At 46.8% G+C, this 15,289-nt stretch overlaps 6 protein-coding genes across 6 annotated transcripts; 3 read left to right on the top strand and 3 right to left on the bottom strand.

Annotated features, from left to right (window-relative positions):
- Positions 1-3,515: 3,515 nt before the first annotated feature.
- CCR75_002109 (uncharacterized protein) lies at positions 3,516-5,828 on the top strand (the record flags this gene model as incomplete). Its single annotated transcript, XM_067960209.1, has 2 exons — positions 3,516-3,580; positions 3,655-5,828. 2 exons carry the CDS (start codon positions 3,516-3,518, stop codon positions 4,607-4,609), a joined length of 1,020 nt encoding a protein of 339 aa, XP_067814329.1. The 3' UTR covers positions 4,610-5,828.
- CCR75_002110 (uncharacterized protein) lies at positions 4,699-5,850 on the bottom strand (the record flags this gene model as incomplete). The annotated part of the gene is made up of 1 exon (XM_067960210.1): positions 4,699-5,850. The coding sequence occupies one exon, from the start codon at positions 5,848-5,850 to the stop codon at positions 4,699-4,701; it is 1,152 nt and encodes a 383-aa protein (XP_067814282.1).
- Positions 5,851-5,973: 123 nt separating this feature from the next.
- On the bottom strand, positions 5,974-8,612 carry CCR75_002111 (uncharacterized protein). Its single transcript, XM_067960211.1, has 6 exons — positions 8,450-8,612; positions 8,187-8,241; positions 7,987-8,107; positions 7,663-7,802; positions 6,508-7,594; positions 5,974-6,453 (listed from the first exon to the last, which is right to left on the bottom strand). Exons 2-5 carry the CDS (start codon positions 8,198-8,200, stop codon positions 7,312-7,314), a joined length of 558 nt encoding a protein of 185 aa, XP_067814281.1. The 5' UTR covers positions 8,201-8,241; positions 8,450-8,612; the 3' UTR covers positions 5,974-6,453; positions 6,508-7,311.
- Positions 6,068-6,973, top strand: CCR75_002112 (uncharacterized protein; the record flags this gene model as incomplete). Its single annotated transcript, XM_067960212.1, has 7 exons — positions 6,068-6,233; positions 6,320-6,357; positions 6,410-6,453; positions 6,508-6,552; positions 6,623-6,701; positions 6,758-6,788; positions 6,846-6,973. 7 exons carry the CDS (start codon positions 6,068-6,070, stop codon positions 6,971-6,973), a joined length of 531 nt encoding a protein of 176 aa, XP_067814280.1.
- A 497-nt stretch (positions 8,613-9,109) lies between the features above and the next one.
- CCR75_002113 (uncharacterized protein) lies at positions 9,110-11,925 on the top strand. Its single transcript, XM_067960213.1, has 4 exons — positions 9,110-9,406; positions 9,479-9,534; positions 9,615-9,786; positions 9,854-11,925. Exons 1-4 carry the CDS (start codon positions 9,376-9,378, stop codon positions 9,943-9,945), a joined length of 351 nt encoding a protein of 116 aa, XP_067814279.1. The 5' UTR covers positions 9,110-9,375; the 3' UTR covers positions 9,946-11,925.
- CCR75_002114 (uncharacterized protein) lies at positions 10,185-13,628 on the bottom strand (the record flags this gene model as incomplete). The annotated part of the gene is made up of 1 exon (XM_067960214.1): positions 10,185-13,628. One exon carries the CDS (start codon positions 13,626-13,628, stop codon positions 10,185-10,187), a length of 3,444 nt encoding a protein of 1,147 aa, XP_067814278.1.
- Positions 13,629-15,289: the final 1,661 nt, after the last annotated feature.

Below are 15,289 nucleotides of genomic sequence, written 5' to 3'. Positions count from 1 at the left end.
GATCTCATGGCAGTACGCACAAAGCGTACTGAAAAAGACAAAACAAATGAGTCAGCAGAAGAATTTCTGCTAACTCGAGAATCAATAATCCGTTTCGTTCAGAATTCCATTGCTAAGGCAGTGGACCGACAGAAACGGAATGCAGACAAACATGGAAGAGCAAATGTTCATTCATTTAGAATTAATGATCTAGTGCTACTCTCTACGGTAAACTTATCTAAGCGATTAGTCACTAATGTGGGTAGCAGTAAACTACTGCCCAAGTTCATTGGTCCGTTCCGTGTATTGCATCGCAGAGGCAATGCGTACACAGTAGTATTGCCACGTAGGATGCGAACGCATCCTACGTTTTACGTTGGTCGGCTCCGCCCGTACCATCAGTACGCCGCTTCTTCCGAGGACGGATTTGACCACCCTTTTGAAGAATCTCAATGGATTCTTGTGATCGCGAACCAGATTCTCATGTTGAACCTGAAGTTTCTCATGCCAGTTTCGAATATCCGTGAGACTACGATGAGCTGACGACAGCTCATCGCGAACAACTTCCGTTCGTACTCCAACATGGAGTACGCACTCTTCCAACGTTCTTTTAACCGGTCGATATGGTGAGCCTGCACCATCTGCTCCAACGAGCGACGCTTGCCGCGCTCGTGGTCAAGTCCCTCCTTTAAATCATGGAGGAAGTGATCAGTTTTGCCGATCCTCGACATTAGATCCGACATACGGTTCGGATATAATTTTCCCTCCTCCACCACAACCATTGGTGGATTCCCACGGTGGTCAGCGTTTCCTTGTGGAACGTATTCATAACCACCGTGATGTGAAGGAGCAGCGAACGAGTTATTTTGATCGCTGGCGTGGTTATCCAGCTTCACATGACAGCTGGGAGCATCATTCCCAGCTGGTTGCTGACGTTGAGGGCCTCGTCCGTCAGTATGACGAGACCCATCCGATGGTTCAGAAGGCCCATCGGAAAACACGCGCCCCTGACGCTTGTAAATCGATTGCAAAACGTCAATCGCGTCACACATCTCAATAGAGATGCGAGCCCTTCCCCAGGGCGAAGAAAGGGAATAGACATCCCCTTTTACCCTCTTCGAGTCGTCTACACAACACGGACAGGGATCACCCCACGTGGGGCATTGAAGCCTAGCCTCACGTGACAACCGATGCGATTAATACTTTGCACCGGTTGGAGTTCGTTTCTCAAACTTAACGCGATTCGCGTTAATTTTTTGAAGCCAGGCTTCGCGTCCAATTTCTTTGACATTGCGAATGAACGCGCTCCAGGCTTGCATAAGCGAGACTTTATCTCGCTTATTGTTGCCACTAAACCATCGATGCTTTAGAAAAGCATCGAGATAGAAATCTTCCTCAGCGCGAAAGTTCTTCGCGCTGGGATCAAGGCCATGTAGCTTTGTCGCAATAAATAAAGGATATTTATTGTGAGGAGTAATTTCTTCAGACAAGATATTAATTAGCCGTTCTGGCAAAAGCCACAGCTTCTTTTCAGGTGCAGATGAGACATTTTACTGTTTTCACTCCCCTGACTGGTACCCACTGAAGCAGGGGTACCACAAGAAGTCTTCTTACGATGGCTTACGCCATCGTCATCACCTTGCACAGAAATGCGTGTAGGTGACCGTACAGGAGACGGAACGGGCGATGAGGGTTCATACTCATCGTCGGATCCAAAAAGACTACTTACTCGTCTTTTAGAATGAGCCTTCTCATTCGAAGACTCATAGCCAACCACCTGACGTCTATCAGGCGACTGATCCATTCTCCCTGAGTCGGCCATTTCGTCCGACTCGCATTCGTAGTCGACCTTCAAAGAGAGGTCGTATTCACGTGGTGAATCACCACGTGCACTCGCAACATCTACTGTTGTGCGAGTGGAAGATACTACGGCAGACGTTCCTTCTGCCGCAAGAGATAACAATGCGTCACCCGCGGCTGCACGAACCGCAGCCGAAGGTTCAGCACTATCATCACCCCGCCTGAGTTTATTCTTCATGCGATGGAATTTAAAATGATGGTTTTGACCAATTAACAACATTTTAAAATTAAGTGGTCGCATAGTGACCAATCCATCCAATGACAGTCAGAGTTATTGTCGTTTAAGGGAGGGGTGATGTAAAGGGGTGTATCGTTACATGAAATTAACACTTAGAGGTTGTTAAATAATATATTATCTATAAGGTAGATAATATTTGGAAGATATTACTTTATATAGCAATGTTCAGAATTCTTATCCATAAATAGGTATATACCATTATATCTATTTATTCCGCAGACTAATCAGCTGTAGAGATAAACAAACCCACAGAAGATAAGATAAGATAAGAATTAAATTGCATGTTTAGTTTTAGATTATAATTAAGTTAGCATTTACAAGATAGATAAAAAAGATACTTAATTATATTAGATCAGTTTTCATTTTACCCTCTTTAAGCTAGTTACCTTAAAGAGAAGTCTTCCTCTGCACGTACTAGTGTACGTGAAATAACGTAAGGCACCAATCGCAACTGAAGCAGTGCGATGTGGACTTGTACTGAAGCAGTACAAGTCGTAGTGCCCCGTGTCAAACACGATATCTTTCTGCGTTATTGGCGTTTGCGCCGGTATGGCCGCCGTGTTCAGCTTATTATAAGCATGAACAACGCGCCATCCACCTATGGCTTTACGTTCACAAAAGGTCGGGCTGCAGTGAGGCGATTTGCTCTCACGCACATGTCCCGCCTTGGCTCGCTTGTCGAAGAGCTCATCGATATAATCGACTTGTTCTTTCGGCAACGGCCATTGCCTGGTCACACAATATTTGGTGCCAGGTTCGAGTTCTATCTCGTGCCCGATGCCCCTATCTGCTGGTAGGCGGCTCGGCACTTCTTCTGGAAACACATCGCGATGTTTCCACAGAACCTCAAAGAACGGACTGTCTTTCATGTCATCCCAGTCTTGAGCAGCGTACCGCTTCTTTTTGTCCGTTTCTAGGACGCTCTCGTCCATTGTGGACGACGAGCAACAGTCCACCACGTTCTCTTCTGGAACTGGTGTGACTATTTCGTGGATCTTTCCTTCCTTTAATTTGGCAAGGAACAGATCCCACGACATCACCGGAAGATTTACTATCTCCTCGGCAGATTTAAAGACCTGCCGGAGCACCTCAACTGAGGATGCCTCCGCAATTTCGTCTACTTTTCTAGAGTTCTTGGTGCGTTGAGTGAATTCGCCTAGGCGCCCACCACAACTACCTCATGGCACACGAGAGTAGACGGTCAAACCGCTTCCTCGCTGTGCTAGGGTGTGTGGTTAGTAGAGCGTGGCCGCATTAAGACGTGCCCGCCAACACCTATCTTACCGAGGCTCTGCGTGCACAAAATTAGCCAATCATATTAAACTGAGGAGATTAGCGGTTCACAAAATTTAATTAGTATATACAACCTGTCTTTTTGCACGATTATCAGCGGTCATTTAATGTCTCCAAATTTTGTGCAACTTTAAGTGCGAGCGACATGTTCACCACTCCATCGACGAAGATAACTCTTCCAGCGCCTGTGCTTCCTTGGGTAGAAAAATAGTAAGCCCAATATAATTTGTTGCATCCTTATACCGATGGAAATAATGGTTGACTTACGTCCTTATTGCTCTCAGTCGCCCCAAGAATGTGGATGAGATATCACATCAAGAGCACGTGGTGGCGACACTGAAAACCTCCATCGCTAATGGCCAATTACCACACTTGTTGTTCTACGGACCTCCGGGTACAGGCAAGACGTCGACCATTGTAGCCGTCGGGCGTCAGCTTTTTGGATCGGATTTTCGAAAGAATGGTCGCTTTCTTGAGCTCAATGCATCGGATGATCGCGGCATCAAGGTGGTGCGTGAGAAAGTAAAGAGCTTTGCTCAAGGTGCTATTGGAAGCGCTAGTGGCCTTCCACCGTTTAAGATTATAGTACTTGATGAGGCCGACTCAATGACAGGGGATGCTCAGTCAGCGTTGCGCCGAATGATGGAAAATTATTCAAAGGTTACACGCTTCTGTCTTATTTGTAACTATGTAAGTCGTATCATTGAGCCTGTGGCCTCACGATGCGCCAAGTTTCGTTTCGCGCCGTTGCAAAAGATCTCAATGGCATCTCGTGTGCGTTACATTGCGTCGGAAGAGCACGTTAATGTATCAGATGCGGTGCTTAATTTGCTCCTTGAGTGTTCAAATGGAGACTTGCGTAAGGCAATTAATTACCTGCAAAGTGCCAAACAATTGTGCGGAGAAAATGGTGTTTCGGAGGACGATGTCATTGCAGTCGCGGGTCTTGCGCCACCAGAAGTCTTGCAGCAGTTTTGGGCTTCATTGGCTTCTAATAGCTTTGAAAAGATGCAGACCGATATTGAGGGTATATTGCTTTCGGGATATCCGGTGCTTACCATTTTGCGGCAGCTGGCTGACGATATTCACACACATGACAAACTTGATGACGTGCAGAAGGCAAAAATCTGCTTGCGCATTGCAGAAAATGATAAGAAGCTCGTGGATGGCGCCAGTGAGCACTTTCAATTGCTAGACATTGCCTCGTATGCGATGCGGGTATACCATACGCCGTCATAAATTTAACGGCGACGTTTGTGCACTTGCTAATGACATTATAATAGCAATATATGACATGGTTACGCTTGATTACGTTTGATTTTTCCTACTTAATACTCGTGCATCTCATTGTTAACAATCCTGCTTACACCTTGATCGGTTACAGAGGACATGCAAGTCCATTTCTGATTACGTCGCTGCTTCCAAAACGTAACTTCGTCGTCACCAGCGGCGATGCTAAGCACAAAACCAGTGAGTGACCAGCTTATTCGGTACACTGGTGCCCGAAATGTATGCAGCACGTGGGAGGTCCATTTGCCATCGGCTTCATCTTGAGTCCACACGCGCACTGTGTGATCGTCCGATCCAGACGCAATCATATTTGCCGGGATACCCACATTTGGCGCCCAAGAAACATCGCGGATCCAGTCTCTGTGTCCGTTTAAGGTCGTTACTATCTCCCAGTAGGAATTGCCAGTTTCTTGTGCAGTAGGAACAAGTTGCCTAATAATAATTGCATTGTTGCACGAGCCAGTAACCACACGCTGGATCGGTCCTTGAGCCCCTTGGGATCCTAACGAGTTGTAAGGGGCCCAGCTCACCGATGTGCAGCCCATACCCTCTTCGGAATTGCAAAAGCTCGACGATACCAACCATCCTTCACGCATACGGGTTAGGAATGACACCTGTCCATCAGCGGATGCATTAGCGAGACAAAGTCCATACTCGTACGGTGCCCAGGCCAAACTGAGCACGGCCAACGAATGAAACTCGTGCGTGTGTTTCAGCCTCCATTCCGTCACGTTGTCAACTCCTCCCAATCCTTGTTGAACTAACTCTTCCCGGTAAATGTATACCTTTCCATCTTGAGCAGCAAGAGCAATCACAGCGCCAAATTTAGGGTGGGCCCACGCCGCGCGGTAAATGGGGGCTGCAGAGTCGTCAATCAGAGGCACTACATGCTGCAGCACGTGATGCTGATTTGCCTGGGAAGTTTCTACTTCCTTCTTTGCTGACAACATTTCAGTGCTATTACTAGCCGTTGCAGCTGCCTTTGACACATCGTAAACGCGGAATGTCCGTTCAGACGAGCACGTGATCAAGCGCTTGCCGTAGTAGTCAAGCTGGATGTCGTGTATCGTTTCACTGTGTTCCATACCAACAATTGCTGCAGGTCCGTGTCGTAGGTCTCTTGAGTGCTGCGGTTGGACCATGTTCTGCCGTCCGTTTGGCACAGCAATCTGCCCCATCGTGTCGATCATTTTTTGCGTGCAATGTTTATTTTAAGTTGCTACACTTAATTGCTGCAGCGAAAAGGAAATTATGTAGTTGCTTGGCTGAATTATTGTATAGCTTAAATTATGCGCGCCGAAGTTCAAAGCGGGGTGAAATAGTTCAAATATTTGATTATAGAAGGTTTTTCCGTATCTAATCGTCTATAATTTCAATGTCCATGCAAGCCATTTAAATACGGCACTGATGTTCGCTGTAAACGGACCGAGCGGGCCTATAACACGACACGAGCGCCGCGCAGCGAGTGACCAGCAGCGAGAGAAAAAGGAAGTAATCAACAGACGTTTGGCAGAGAAGAAGCGTGAACTTTTTTTTCTCGAAAGGCAATTGCTACCTGATGGCTTGAAACATGGTGAGGAGCCGAACACTCCGATACAAACAACCGCTTGACCAGGTCTTTACTATTCTGAATTTCTTTTTTAATTGCAATATATCAAGAGAAAAAGAAAAGAGCGACACAATCCGACATTTTCAAGGTGTGCTAATTACACGTCGCAGGCTTCAACTAAATTGGTCTGCGTTTTGTAGGGATGCCATATTGTCTTTAATGGACGCACGGGCAACGTCTCTTCGTACGTAATTTGCATTAAAACGTAAAGCTGCTAATTAAAACTACCTTTTTTCAGATATTACTTAGCAAAATTGGTGCAGGAGCACGGCGGCATTGTGGCGTACGCTTTTTAAAGATATCTTGCAATCTTGGCATAATTCGTCATTTTTTTATCTGCAATTACGCTTTAGCGCAGCACTGACTACTACGCGCGTCACGCACATGGTTGGTTTAAACCTTAACGGGTCGAAGGCAGATAAACTACTCAAGGTGCAATTGGAATCTAGGCTACTTTGAAATCGCCATGTTGATATTGTTTTTTACAGAATTTCTCGAAGGTCAAGTTTGTGAGCCCGGGTAATCATTAAATAAACGATAGGCCCTCACTGATTACTCATTTTCTTCTTTTAATAGAGTGGATCCTGCAGTCAATCAGAAGCAAAAAGCGGAAGCCCGAATTTGAATATCTCATCTACAAGGACTCTGATGCTGCAACCACATTTCGTGCAGCATTTGTTCAATCTACATCAATAGCGATGTAATAAGTGTAGCAACTTATCTCAGCTAAAGACCTCAGATTCAAAGATCGAGAACAAAATGCATACTCGAATCGAAGAATTTAAAAGATTTAATCATGCATAAGGTCACAACTAACCAAAGTATCCTTCGTCGACACTCACTCCAAGTCATGCACAAAACACGAGGCTAAAGTGAATTCTGCTCAATCGCCAGCGAAAACTTGAGCAGTCAACCCACACCACATACCTGGCATATCCAGCCTAATGCCTTATAAGAGCCACGCCTTCCGAGCCTCATTGCACGCCACATTGAGGCAAAGCTCGAACAACTGAAACGAGGTTGACGAATCCAACAACGGATCTTAACAGCATTTCGATCCGCCGTTAGAAGGAACTTGCTGGCCAGGTGTCAATTTGACTCCAGCCTTAGGGGCCACAGGTGCGTTAGCCATGCGTTTTTTTATCTGGGCGGCCATCATCATGAATGCCTTTTCAACGTTAGCAGCATTCTTTGCACTGGTCTCGAGAAATTCTATCCCCAAACTTTCAGCAAATTCCTTAGCTGCGTCAGTGCTTACCACGCGCTTGGCTGTTAGATCGCTCTTATTACCAACCAATAGTTTGTTAACATTTTCGCAAGCGTATCTACAACAGCACAATTACACTTTTCTAAGCTTCATCTAATGTTGTGACAATAAACAAATTAAAAGCACCTATCGATCTCGTGAAGCCACTGTTTCACATTGTTAAATGACTCCTGATCCGTCACGTCGTACACCACAATAATGCCATGGGCCCCGCGGTAGTAGCTGCTTGTGATGGTACGGAATCGTTCTTGGCCCGCCGTGTCCCACTGCATAAATGAAATACCACATTTAGTTTATAATGTTCACAACGAGGCAAAAAGATGTATATACGACGTACAATTTGTAGCTTGATCGTCTTGCCATCAAGTTCGATCGTACGAATTTTCTGAGGTCATTCCCGCAATGTGAGGTAAAGTGTCTTAGGTTTCCATCTAACAAAATAATACGTACAAAATCCACACCAATGGTCGAGATGTAGCTTTCCGTGTACGTGTCGTCAGCGAAACGCAGCAATAGACATGACTTGCCGACACCAGAATCACCAATCAGAAGCAGTTTGAATAGGTAGTCGCTGCATGAAAGAAAGTCACATTTAGTTGTCCGGGTACATAAAACCTGATCTGATAAATCAGCTAGCATCTTGCACGTACTACTCCGGGTTCATCTTGACTAATTCGGTAAGAACGGCGATTGAAGGCGCTAGATCTGAAGCATTACAAAGCGCAGAGTCAGTACACGTGAAGAAGCAATGGCTGAAGCTCTCTTCCGTCCGTCCTCTGCATGTCTTCTGTATTTCAAGATAAAACTAATTCAACCAGCGAGCACATCTTTTGAAAGAAAGAAGTGGGCGAGGGAAGGAGCAAAGGGCGAGAGAAGAGCTGCGCTTGGCACTCCATGCATTAAATGAACTTACACAATCAGAGAAAGAGGCGGCTTGCACGTTCTGAGCGTCTTGGGTTGTGCGCCGCAAAGTTTTGAAGAGAGAGAACCCGCCGTTTAGCTTCGAGGTTTAAAAAGCAAAAATCGAGGTTTTGGTGGCATTTCACCCAATCGTTACTCCTCGCGTGGCGGAGAACTAGGTGTGGGACACATAGCACCATGCTGGTCACGCCCCGTCAGTCGAAGCCGCTTCGCGTCTAATTATATCGATATGGCTTTGTAAAGGTGGTGTCCAAAAAAGGAGTGCTGCAAGACGGATGCAACCTCAAGATTACAAGATTGAGTGTAAACACGCGGCATTAAAGATTTGCTGGCACGTTAATTAAGCTCAACGCTGAGAACGTGCGAGACGGTATATGTTTTTAGAAGATTTTGTTGAGGCTATAAATTTGGTTTGCTTAAATTTCACAGCCGCTGCGAAGTGGCAGATCAAATTCCAGGAGCATTGAGCGGCAACATAAGAATCCAGGCCGTTATTTTTCCATAATTAAAAAGCAGTATAATTGCAAGAATTTGTCAAAAGATGTCCGATAGACCGAAATACTTACAGTTTAGCCGAGAATTAGCAAAAGGCTGGGATTGTTCCGACTTCAGTCTTCTCTAACCCAAAAAGCGAAGAAGCGCCGAAAGCAAGTAAGTGTTCAGATCGTGCCCTGGCCGGTGGTGGCTCTCTTGCTTCCTGCCTTGGCCCTATAGTATTTATATACACTTTTGTGTCCGCCTGCAGCGCAATCCTGCGCTAGTGCCTGACTCTGTGCACTTAATCAGTGCTTGTGTGTGTGAAGTTGGTGCCTACTGGGGATTGAGCTTGTGATTTGGAGCTTAAACAATGGAAAAACTGACTGTTTCGCGGTGCTTGATACAGGAGCATTTTGAAAAAAATCCACCAGTCAAGCAGTGATGAGCTCATTTAAGAAGGAACACCCATTCGGTGCGTGGTTCGTGTAGCCTTTAGTGTCCGCGGCAATAATCCGTAACGGAGGTACTGATGTCGATCTTGCAGAGAAGCGCCAGGCTGAGGCTCAGCGCATCCGATCCAAGTATCCTGACCGCATTCCAGTGCGTGGATTCTGTGCTCTCATTATAAGTTACATTTGAAGCTAATCGAAACACTGCATTCGTATGATATCTTGATGCAGGTTATTTGTGAAAAGGCGGACCGTAGTGATATTCCGGATATTGACAAGAAGAAATATCTCGTGCCGGCTGATCTGACAGTTGGCCAGTTCGTGTATGTGATCCGGAAGCGCATCAAATTGAGCCCTGAAAAGGCAATCTTCATCTTCATCAACAATGTTCTTCCGCCTACTGGTACGCAAGAATGTACTATTTGTATGCTGTTTATGTCTTGAATATTAAGGCTGATGTGTCTCGGTAGCTGCTCTAATGTCAAACATTTACGAAGAGCAGAAGGACGTGGACGGGTTTCTCTACATCACTTACAGTGGCGAAAATACTTTCGGCCAGTAGGCTGCGTATGCTGACAGCAGACTCGTTACATTGTCGCTCGATCAGATTAGCATAAAATACTCGACGTTGTTGTGAGGTGATGCAAATTGGAGTTTCACGCTACTTTAAAGATGACAATGAGTGTTTGCCACCGTGTTTGGTCGATTTTTTTTACGCTGGCGATGTGCAAAATTGCTTAGGAAAACATTTACACAAAAATAATGCATCCGATATTATTCATTTTGCTTCGTTTGACAGTTTTACTTGCGCTGGAATTGAATCATTTGCAGACCTTGGCCGACGACGACAACTTCATAGGCGTTTCTAGTTGAAGCTTTTCGTATCGCAAGTTTAGCGATGTCCGCACATTCCGAAAAAGCAGCTCCTTGCCTCTCAATTTTCGTGCCATTATCCGTGTGATTGATACTCCACCTGCTCACTCTTTGGTCATAACCGGCGGCAAAAATGGCCTTTGAATCAATTGACGCAACAGTTTTGATAGCTGCGCCAGAAGCATTGATCAGACGAACTTCGGTAAGCACGAGGCATGCAGGAAACCGCAGCTCGCGCAAATTTAGATTCTGGTCGTCACCGCCGCTAATCAGAGTCACGTCCAGGCTTCCTTTCTCCGTGCTCTTGCAAGAGACAAGATTGATGCAATTAACTCCCATATCATGCGCTAGGTACTCAAATATTGGTTGCAGCTCGGATATTAACTTTTTAAGCTTCTCTTTGATATGTCGAATATCTTCACTCAATTGGAGACTCATACCAATTTCTCGTAGAAGGGCGCCAAGGTCCCACAGCGTTACGATGCCATCAGTAGTGCCAACTGCCAATCCAGCAATTACAAGGTCGTTATCACCATCTTGAAAGCCAACGCACGAGAGAATTGGCTTTCGTGAGATGGAATTTAGGTCACCAATTTCAATAAACTTGCCATGATTAAAGTCAAGCAGCGATAATTGAGTAGAGCCTTCGGAATTGCACGCTGCCACAAGACGATAAGCGCCTGAAACTGAAGGTATCACAAACGTAGCAAGCCCAAGAATGCGGTGGTCCTGAGCAGCACCAGCACGATCCTGACCGCAGACGTGTCTGAGCAGGTCACTTTCTCCGCAAACACACCACAAGTTCAAACGCTGTTTGCCTCCTCCCGAGAGAATGATATGTTCAAAAATGCCATCGACATTTTCTCGCTGAAACGTTATAAGCGCCCGGACAGTAGTTGTGTGTGCAATTCCGGTGGCTACAACACCCCAGCGCAAGCCTGTGCAGTTGGTAGCGCGTTGGCGATGCAGCATGAGGCTGTTGTCATCTGACGCGGTCACCATGCGATCCTTACCAAGGAAGGCTACGCAAGTCGTCATGCGTCCATGATATTGGCCGTGTAGTGATAAATTGAGGAAACGCGGGACAGTGTTAGAATCGGAGGTTTCTCTGAATAAGGTAGAGTGTACTTTAACGACAATTTGCTGCTTTTGAGCGGCTGGCAGCGTGAACAAAAATGTATGTGACAGCATGGAAGACATAATCTCAGCTGCTCTTGTAAACAATGCATGCGGACGACGCCATCCACCACACTCCACGTTAAAAAGGCGATAGTGAGCAGACAAATTATACAGAATAGCTTGATTCGCGTGAAAGCCAAACACCATGAGATTATGCGTTGCCTTACCGTGGGCAGCACTTTTGCTCCACCAAAGCTGTCTGACTGTTGAAATGTTTCGAATTGACTCACGGCCCACTTGCGTAGCTTTTAGAGCTCCAAATGCATCGGAGTCCAGCACGTACCTGCAAATGTATCCGTCGTGCCCTCCTGATAGCATCACAAGTTGATGACGCGAAGCATCTTCGTCTTTCCCGGAAAGCAATAATGATGCCACAAAATCGCGTCCATGGGCACCTTTAAGCACAAATGTAGGAGGCGTTACTATCTTGGACTGGTCATCGCTTACTGTAGCGTAAAGTGAGCGATGGAAGATATACACGCCGCCATGACCATCGCCTACTATAACATTTCTCAGAGCAACGCGGTCGATAACTAATAGTGAAGAGGCTGAGCTCTTGGCAGGAATTTTAAATGTTCTCACAAGCTCCGTCTTGACCGAAGGGGATGCAGATTTGTCAGTGGCCTCTGCTACGAGTGGCTTCCACTCTGCAAGAACTCCGTCGGCGCTGCTAACAAAGATAGCATCTTCCTGATCCCACCAAAGTTTCATGACTCGTACGTTCGTTTGAGCATACCATGAGTGAAGCAGAATGCCAATTGAAGCGTCAACAATCATCACACGGCCTAATCTATCACCAAGCAGTAGGAAGCGTCCTGAAAAATCCAGCGTAAACGTTGACAAGCTACCAGCTTTTGCTTGAACGCCACCATCGATTGAGCAGATAGTAAAAAACAGTACTGCTTTTAATGACAACAGATCTAAACGAAATATGTCACCGTGCTCAGAGGCTACAAATGCTGCTTTACCATTGTCTACAGCGCTGAAAACGATATTGCGCACACTTTGTGACAAAAAATCTCCCTCCTTTTTCTTTAAAAAAGTCGTAGGGATAGTAACAGTCTTACAAAAGTCGCTGACTCCTGCTGCATGTGACGAGGACATGAGCTCGTGCGAGACATCCCATAGCTTTACAGCGTTATCACCACCTCCCGATGCAATCATCATTAGCGAAGGGTGGACAGCTGCACGCCACACATGACCCATGTGACCTTGCAGCGTGGCAACACACTTGCCATTAAGATCCCAAACTTTGCATAGTCCATCCTCGCTCGCCGTGACTACACCACATTTCCAGAAAGATACATCCCAAATACGCGCTGCGTGACCCCAAGATCGAAAAACTGGAGAATAGCTGCAAAAAAGTAATGCTGTACGGTCTAACGAGCGAGGTGCATCCAGCTGATCAGGTGTTATTGTGCTGTGATGGGACCACAATTGTACCGAACGATCGTCCGAGACCGAGGCCAACGATCGTGCATCCGAAGACCAAACAAGTTTAAAAAGCACACCATTGTGCGCATGTAGCCGTTGAATCGGCATGATAGCCGCTTTTGCAACGTCGTTAGTAATCTCCATTGGATTCCACAATAATATCTGCTGGAAGACCGTTCCCGAAGCAACAATGAGCTCGTCCAGAGAGCGTCCATGGAACGCCAATGAATACAAGATGCAACGCTCTGCACACTGTGCAGTGCGAAGAATGCTATTGCGCACCGGATCCCATATCTGCACCAAGTTGTGCGCCAGACCCACAGCTACCAGGAGATTCTCATCTTCTATGGCCGTAATTTCACTCGTTAGGAGCTGCACGTCAAACACCCAGTCGCAAAACACTTTTGATGTTCCCAGCACGGCTAGCTGTTCATGGCTACGAGCAGCGTCAGGATTTTGCGGCAATTGTTGGAAGCACGAAACTCGCTTTTGGCCGAAAAAGGCTCCGACGAACGATTCTGACGCAGCATGTAAGACAATGTCACAGCCATGCAGAATGCCTCGCGTGAATACATCATGTTTGCCCAGAAATTCACTCGTCGTAGTGGCGTAAAGAAAAATTGTTGGACCAACGCCCACGTATAATAGAGAACCACATGATGAAAAAGTTACAAGCGTCACAGGACCTAAATAATCCTGCTTGGTAAAAGCGGATGAACTCGGTCCATTCTGCGATGTAATTTCAATGGTGTTGATCATGGCTACATGTAAAAATGTAGCCTCGATAACTTATCGAGATTTAGGTTCCTAAGAGTTATTTTAAAACGATAATTCAAGGCCAGTGTTATCCGTACCACACCCTTTGTTAAATGACCCCCCCCCCATTTCTGACCAATCAGATGACTCAGATCCCAAGCTTACAGCAGAAACAAACGATGTAACGGGCTCAAGTTGCCCTAATGTTACACAGTCCCCGTTAAGTTTACTTAGTGTACTTAAGGAGATGGTCAATTACTAAATTAAAGTAAATAGACCCAGCACTCGGGCGTGGTGCACATTTGTGACCAACCTAGCGTCATCCGTTACGCGAGATATCTAGAAAGATACACTCGCAATACATATTAAGTGTTATCTGTAGAGATGACATTTTAATTAGAAAAAATAGGTAAATATATTTAATACGATTAAATATAAATCAGTCTGAAAACTACTTCCTACTTGGTAAGTGCGCACGAGGAGCCGGATTACCGCTCCCGTGACGACACTTAACCAGCGTACTTAGTGTGTTGGGTGGGTTAGCCTCACTGCACGCAAGAGAAGCAGGTTAAACCGCTTCCTCGCTGTGCTAGGGTGTGTCTAAGTAGAGCGTGGCCGCATTACGACGTGTCCGCCTACACTTGGTAGCACTTAGAATCCTTCCCAGGACCCGCATCTCTGCGTGTGCACGTGAGGATGAGCCTCAATATTGATTGGGCTCATTTTCCCCACCTCTCCGAGCATCATCGGGAGGTGGCACGGCTTATGGCGCAGAGACTTGGTGAACAAGCCCTGGCCAGGCTCCTGGGTAGTCCTGAGCAACATGTTGCTCAGTTGGAGCAGTTTGAGGCATTCGTGCTCGGACAGCGAAGGGCCGCGTCCGAGACACAGGGCCATGCTGCGGCGGAGTCCGTCACTCAGACTCAGGATGAGCCGAGGTATGAGCAGACTCGGAGCGAGGCTCTCAGCAGGACTGTTGAGATGCTCTCTTCCCGACCGCATCAGCCGAGGCCACTTCGGATGGACCCGCCCAAGTTCGATGGAACTGCGGCGCACACGATTGTCCACTGGCTTTTAGCCGTGGAGCAATGCGGTGTCGCCCAGCTCATCGAGGACGATAGCCGGATGGTATCGTACGCCATGTCGCTTCTGCGCGGTAAGGCCTCAGAGTGGGCTTACTCGGCCTTTACGGCGGACAGAAAGAAGTTCTCTTCATGGGCGATCTTTAAGGAAAAGATTCGCGCCATGTACCAGCCGCCGAACAACGAAGGGTTGCTTCAGGCGCGCTTCTTTGGAGCGCGACAGGCGAAGCGATCTCTGCAAGAGTATGTGCAAGAGATGCGCTCGCTGTCGGCGTCCATAACCGTAGGTCCGATTCCGGAGCACATTAAGGTGCCCACGTTTATGAACGGACTACGGCATGGCCCATCGCGACAGGCCCTTTTCAGAAAGGTGCCGTCGACGATGGAAGAGGCAATCCAAATTGCCTTAGTTGAGGAGCAATCCTACAACAGTGCCTCGGCGACAGCTTGGTATAAGCCGTCGGCCGAGAGGACAGATGCCACTCCTATGGAGTTGGGCAATGCAGACGTGGTCTGTTTTAAATGCGGCAAGCGCGGCCATATGATGGCTCGCTGCTATGCCAGGGTCCCTGCTGGGGCAAA

The sequence above is a fragment of the Bremia lactucae genome, assembly GCF_004359215.1.
Source record: "Bremia lactucae strain SF5 chromosome Unknown BlacSF5_NotPlaced_200_SHOA01000120.1_2678225bp, whole genome shotgun sequence".
NCBI lineage: Eukaryota > Oomycota > Peronosporomycetes > Peronosporales > Peronosporaceae > Bremia > Bremia lactucae.
This window is presented reverse-complemented; position numbering and strand designations above follow the sequence as displayed.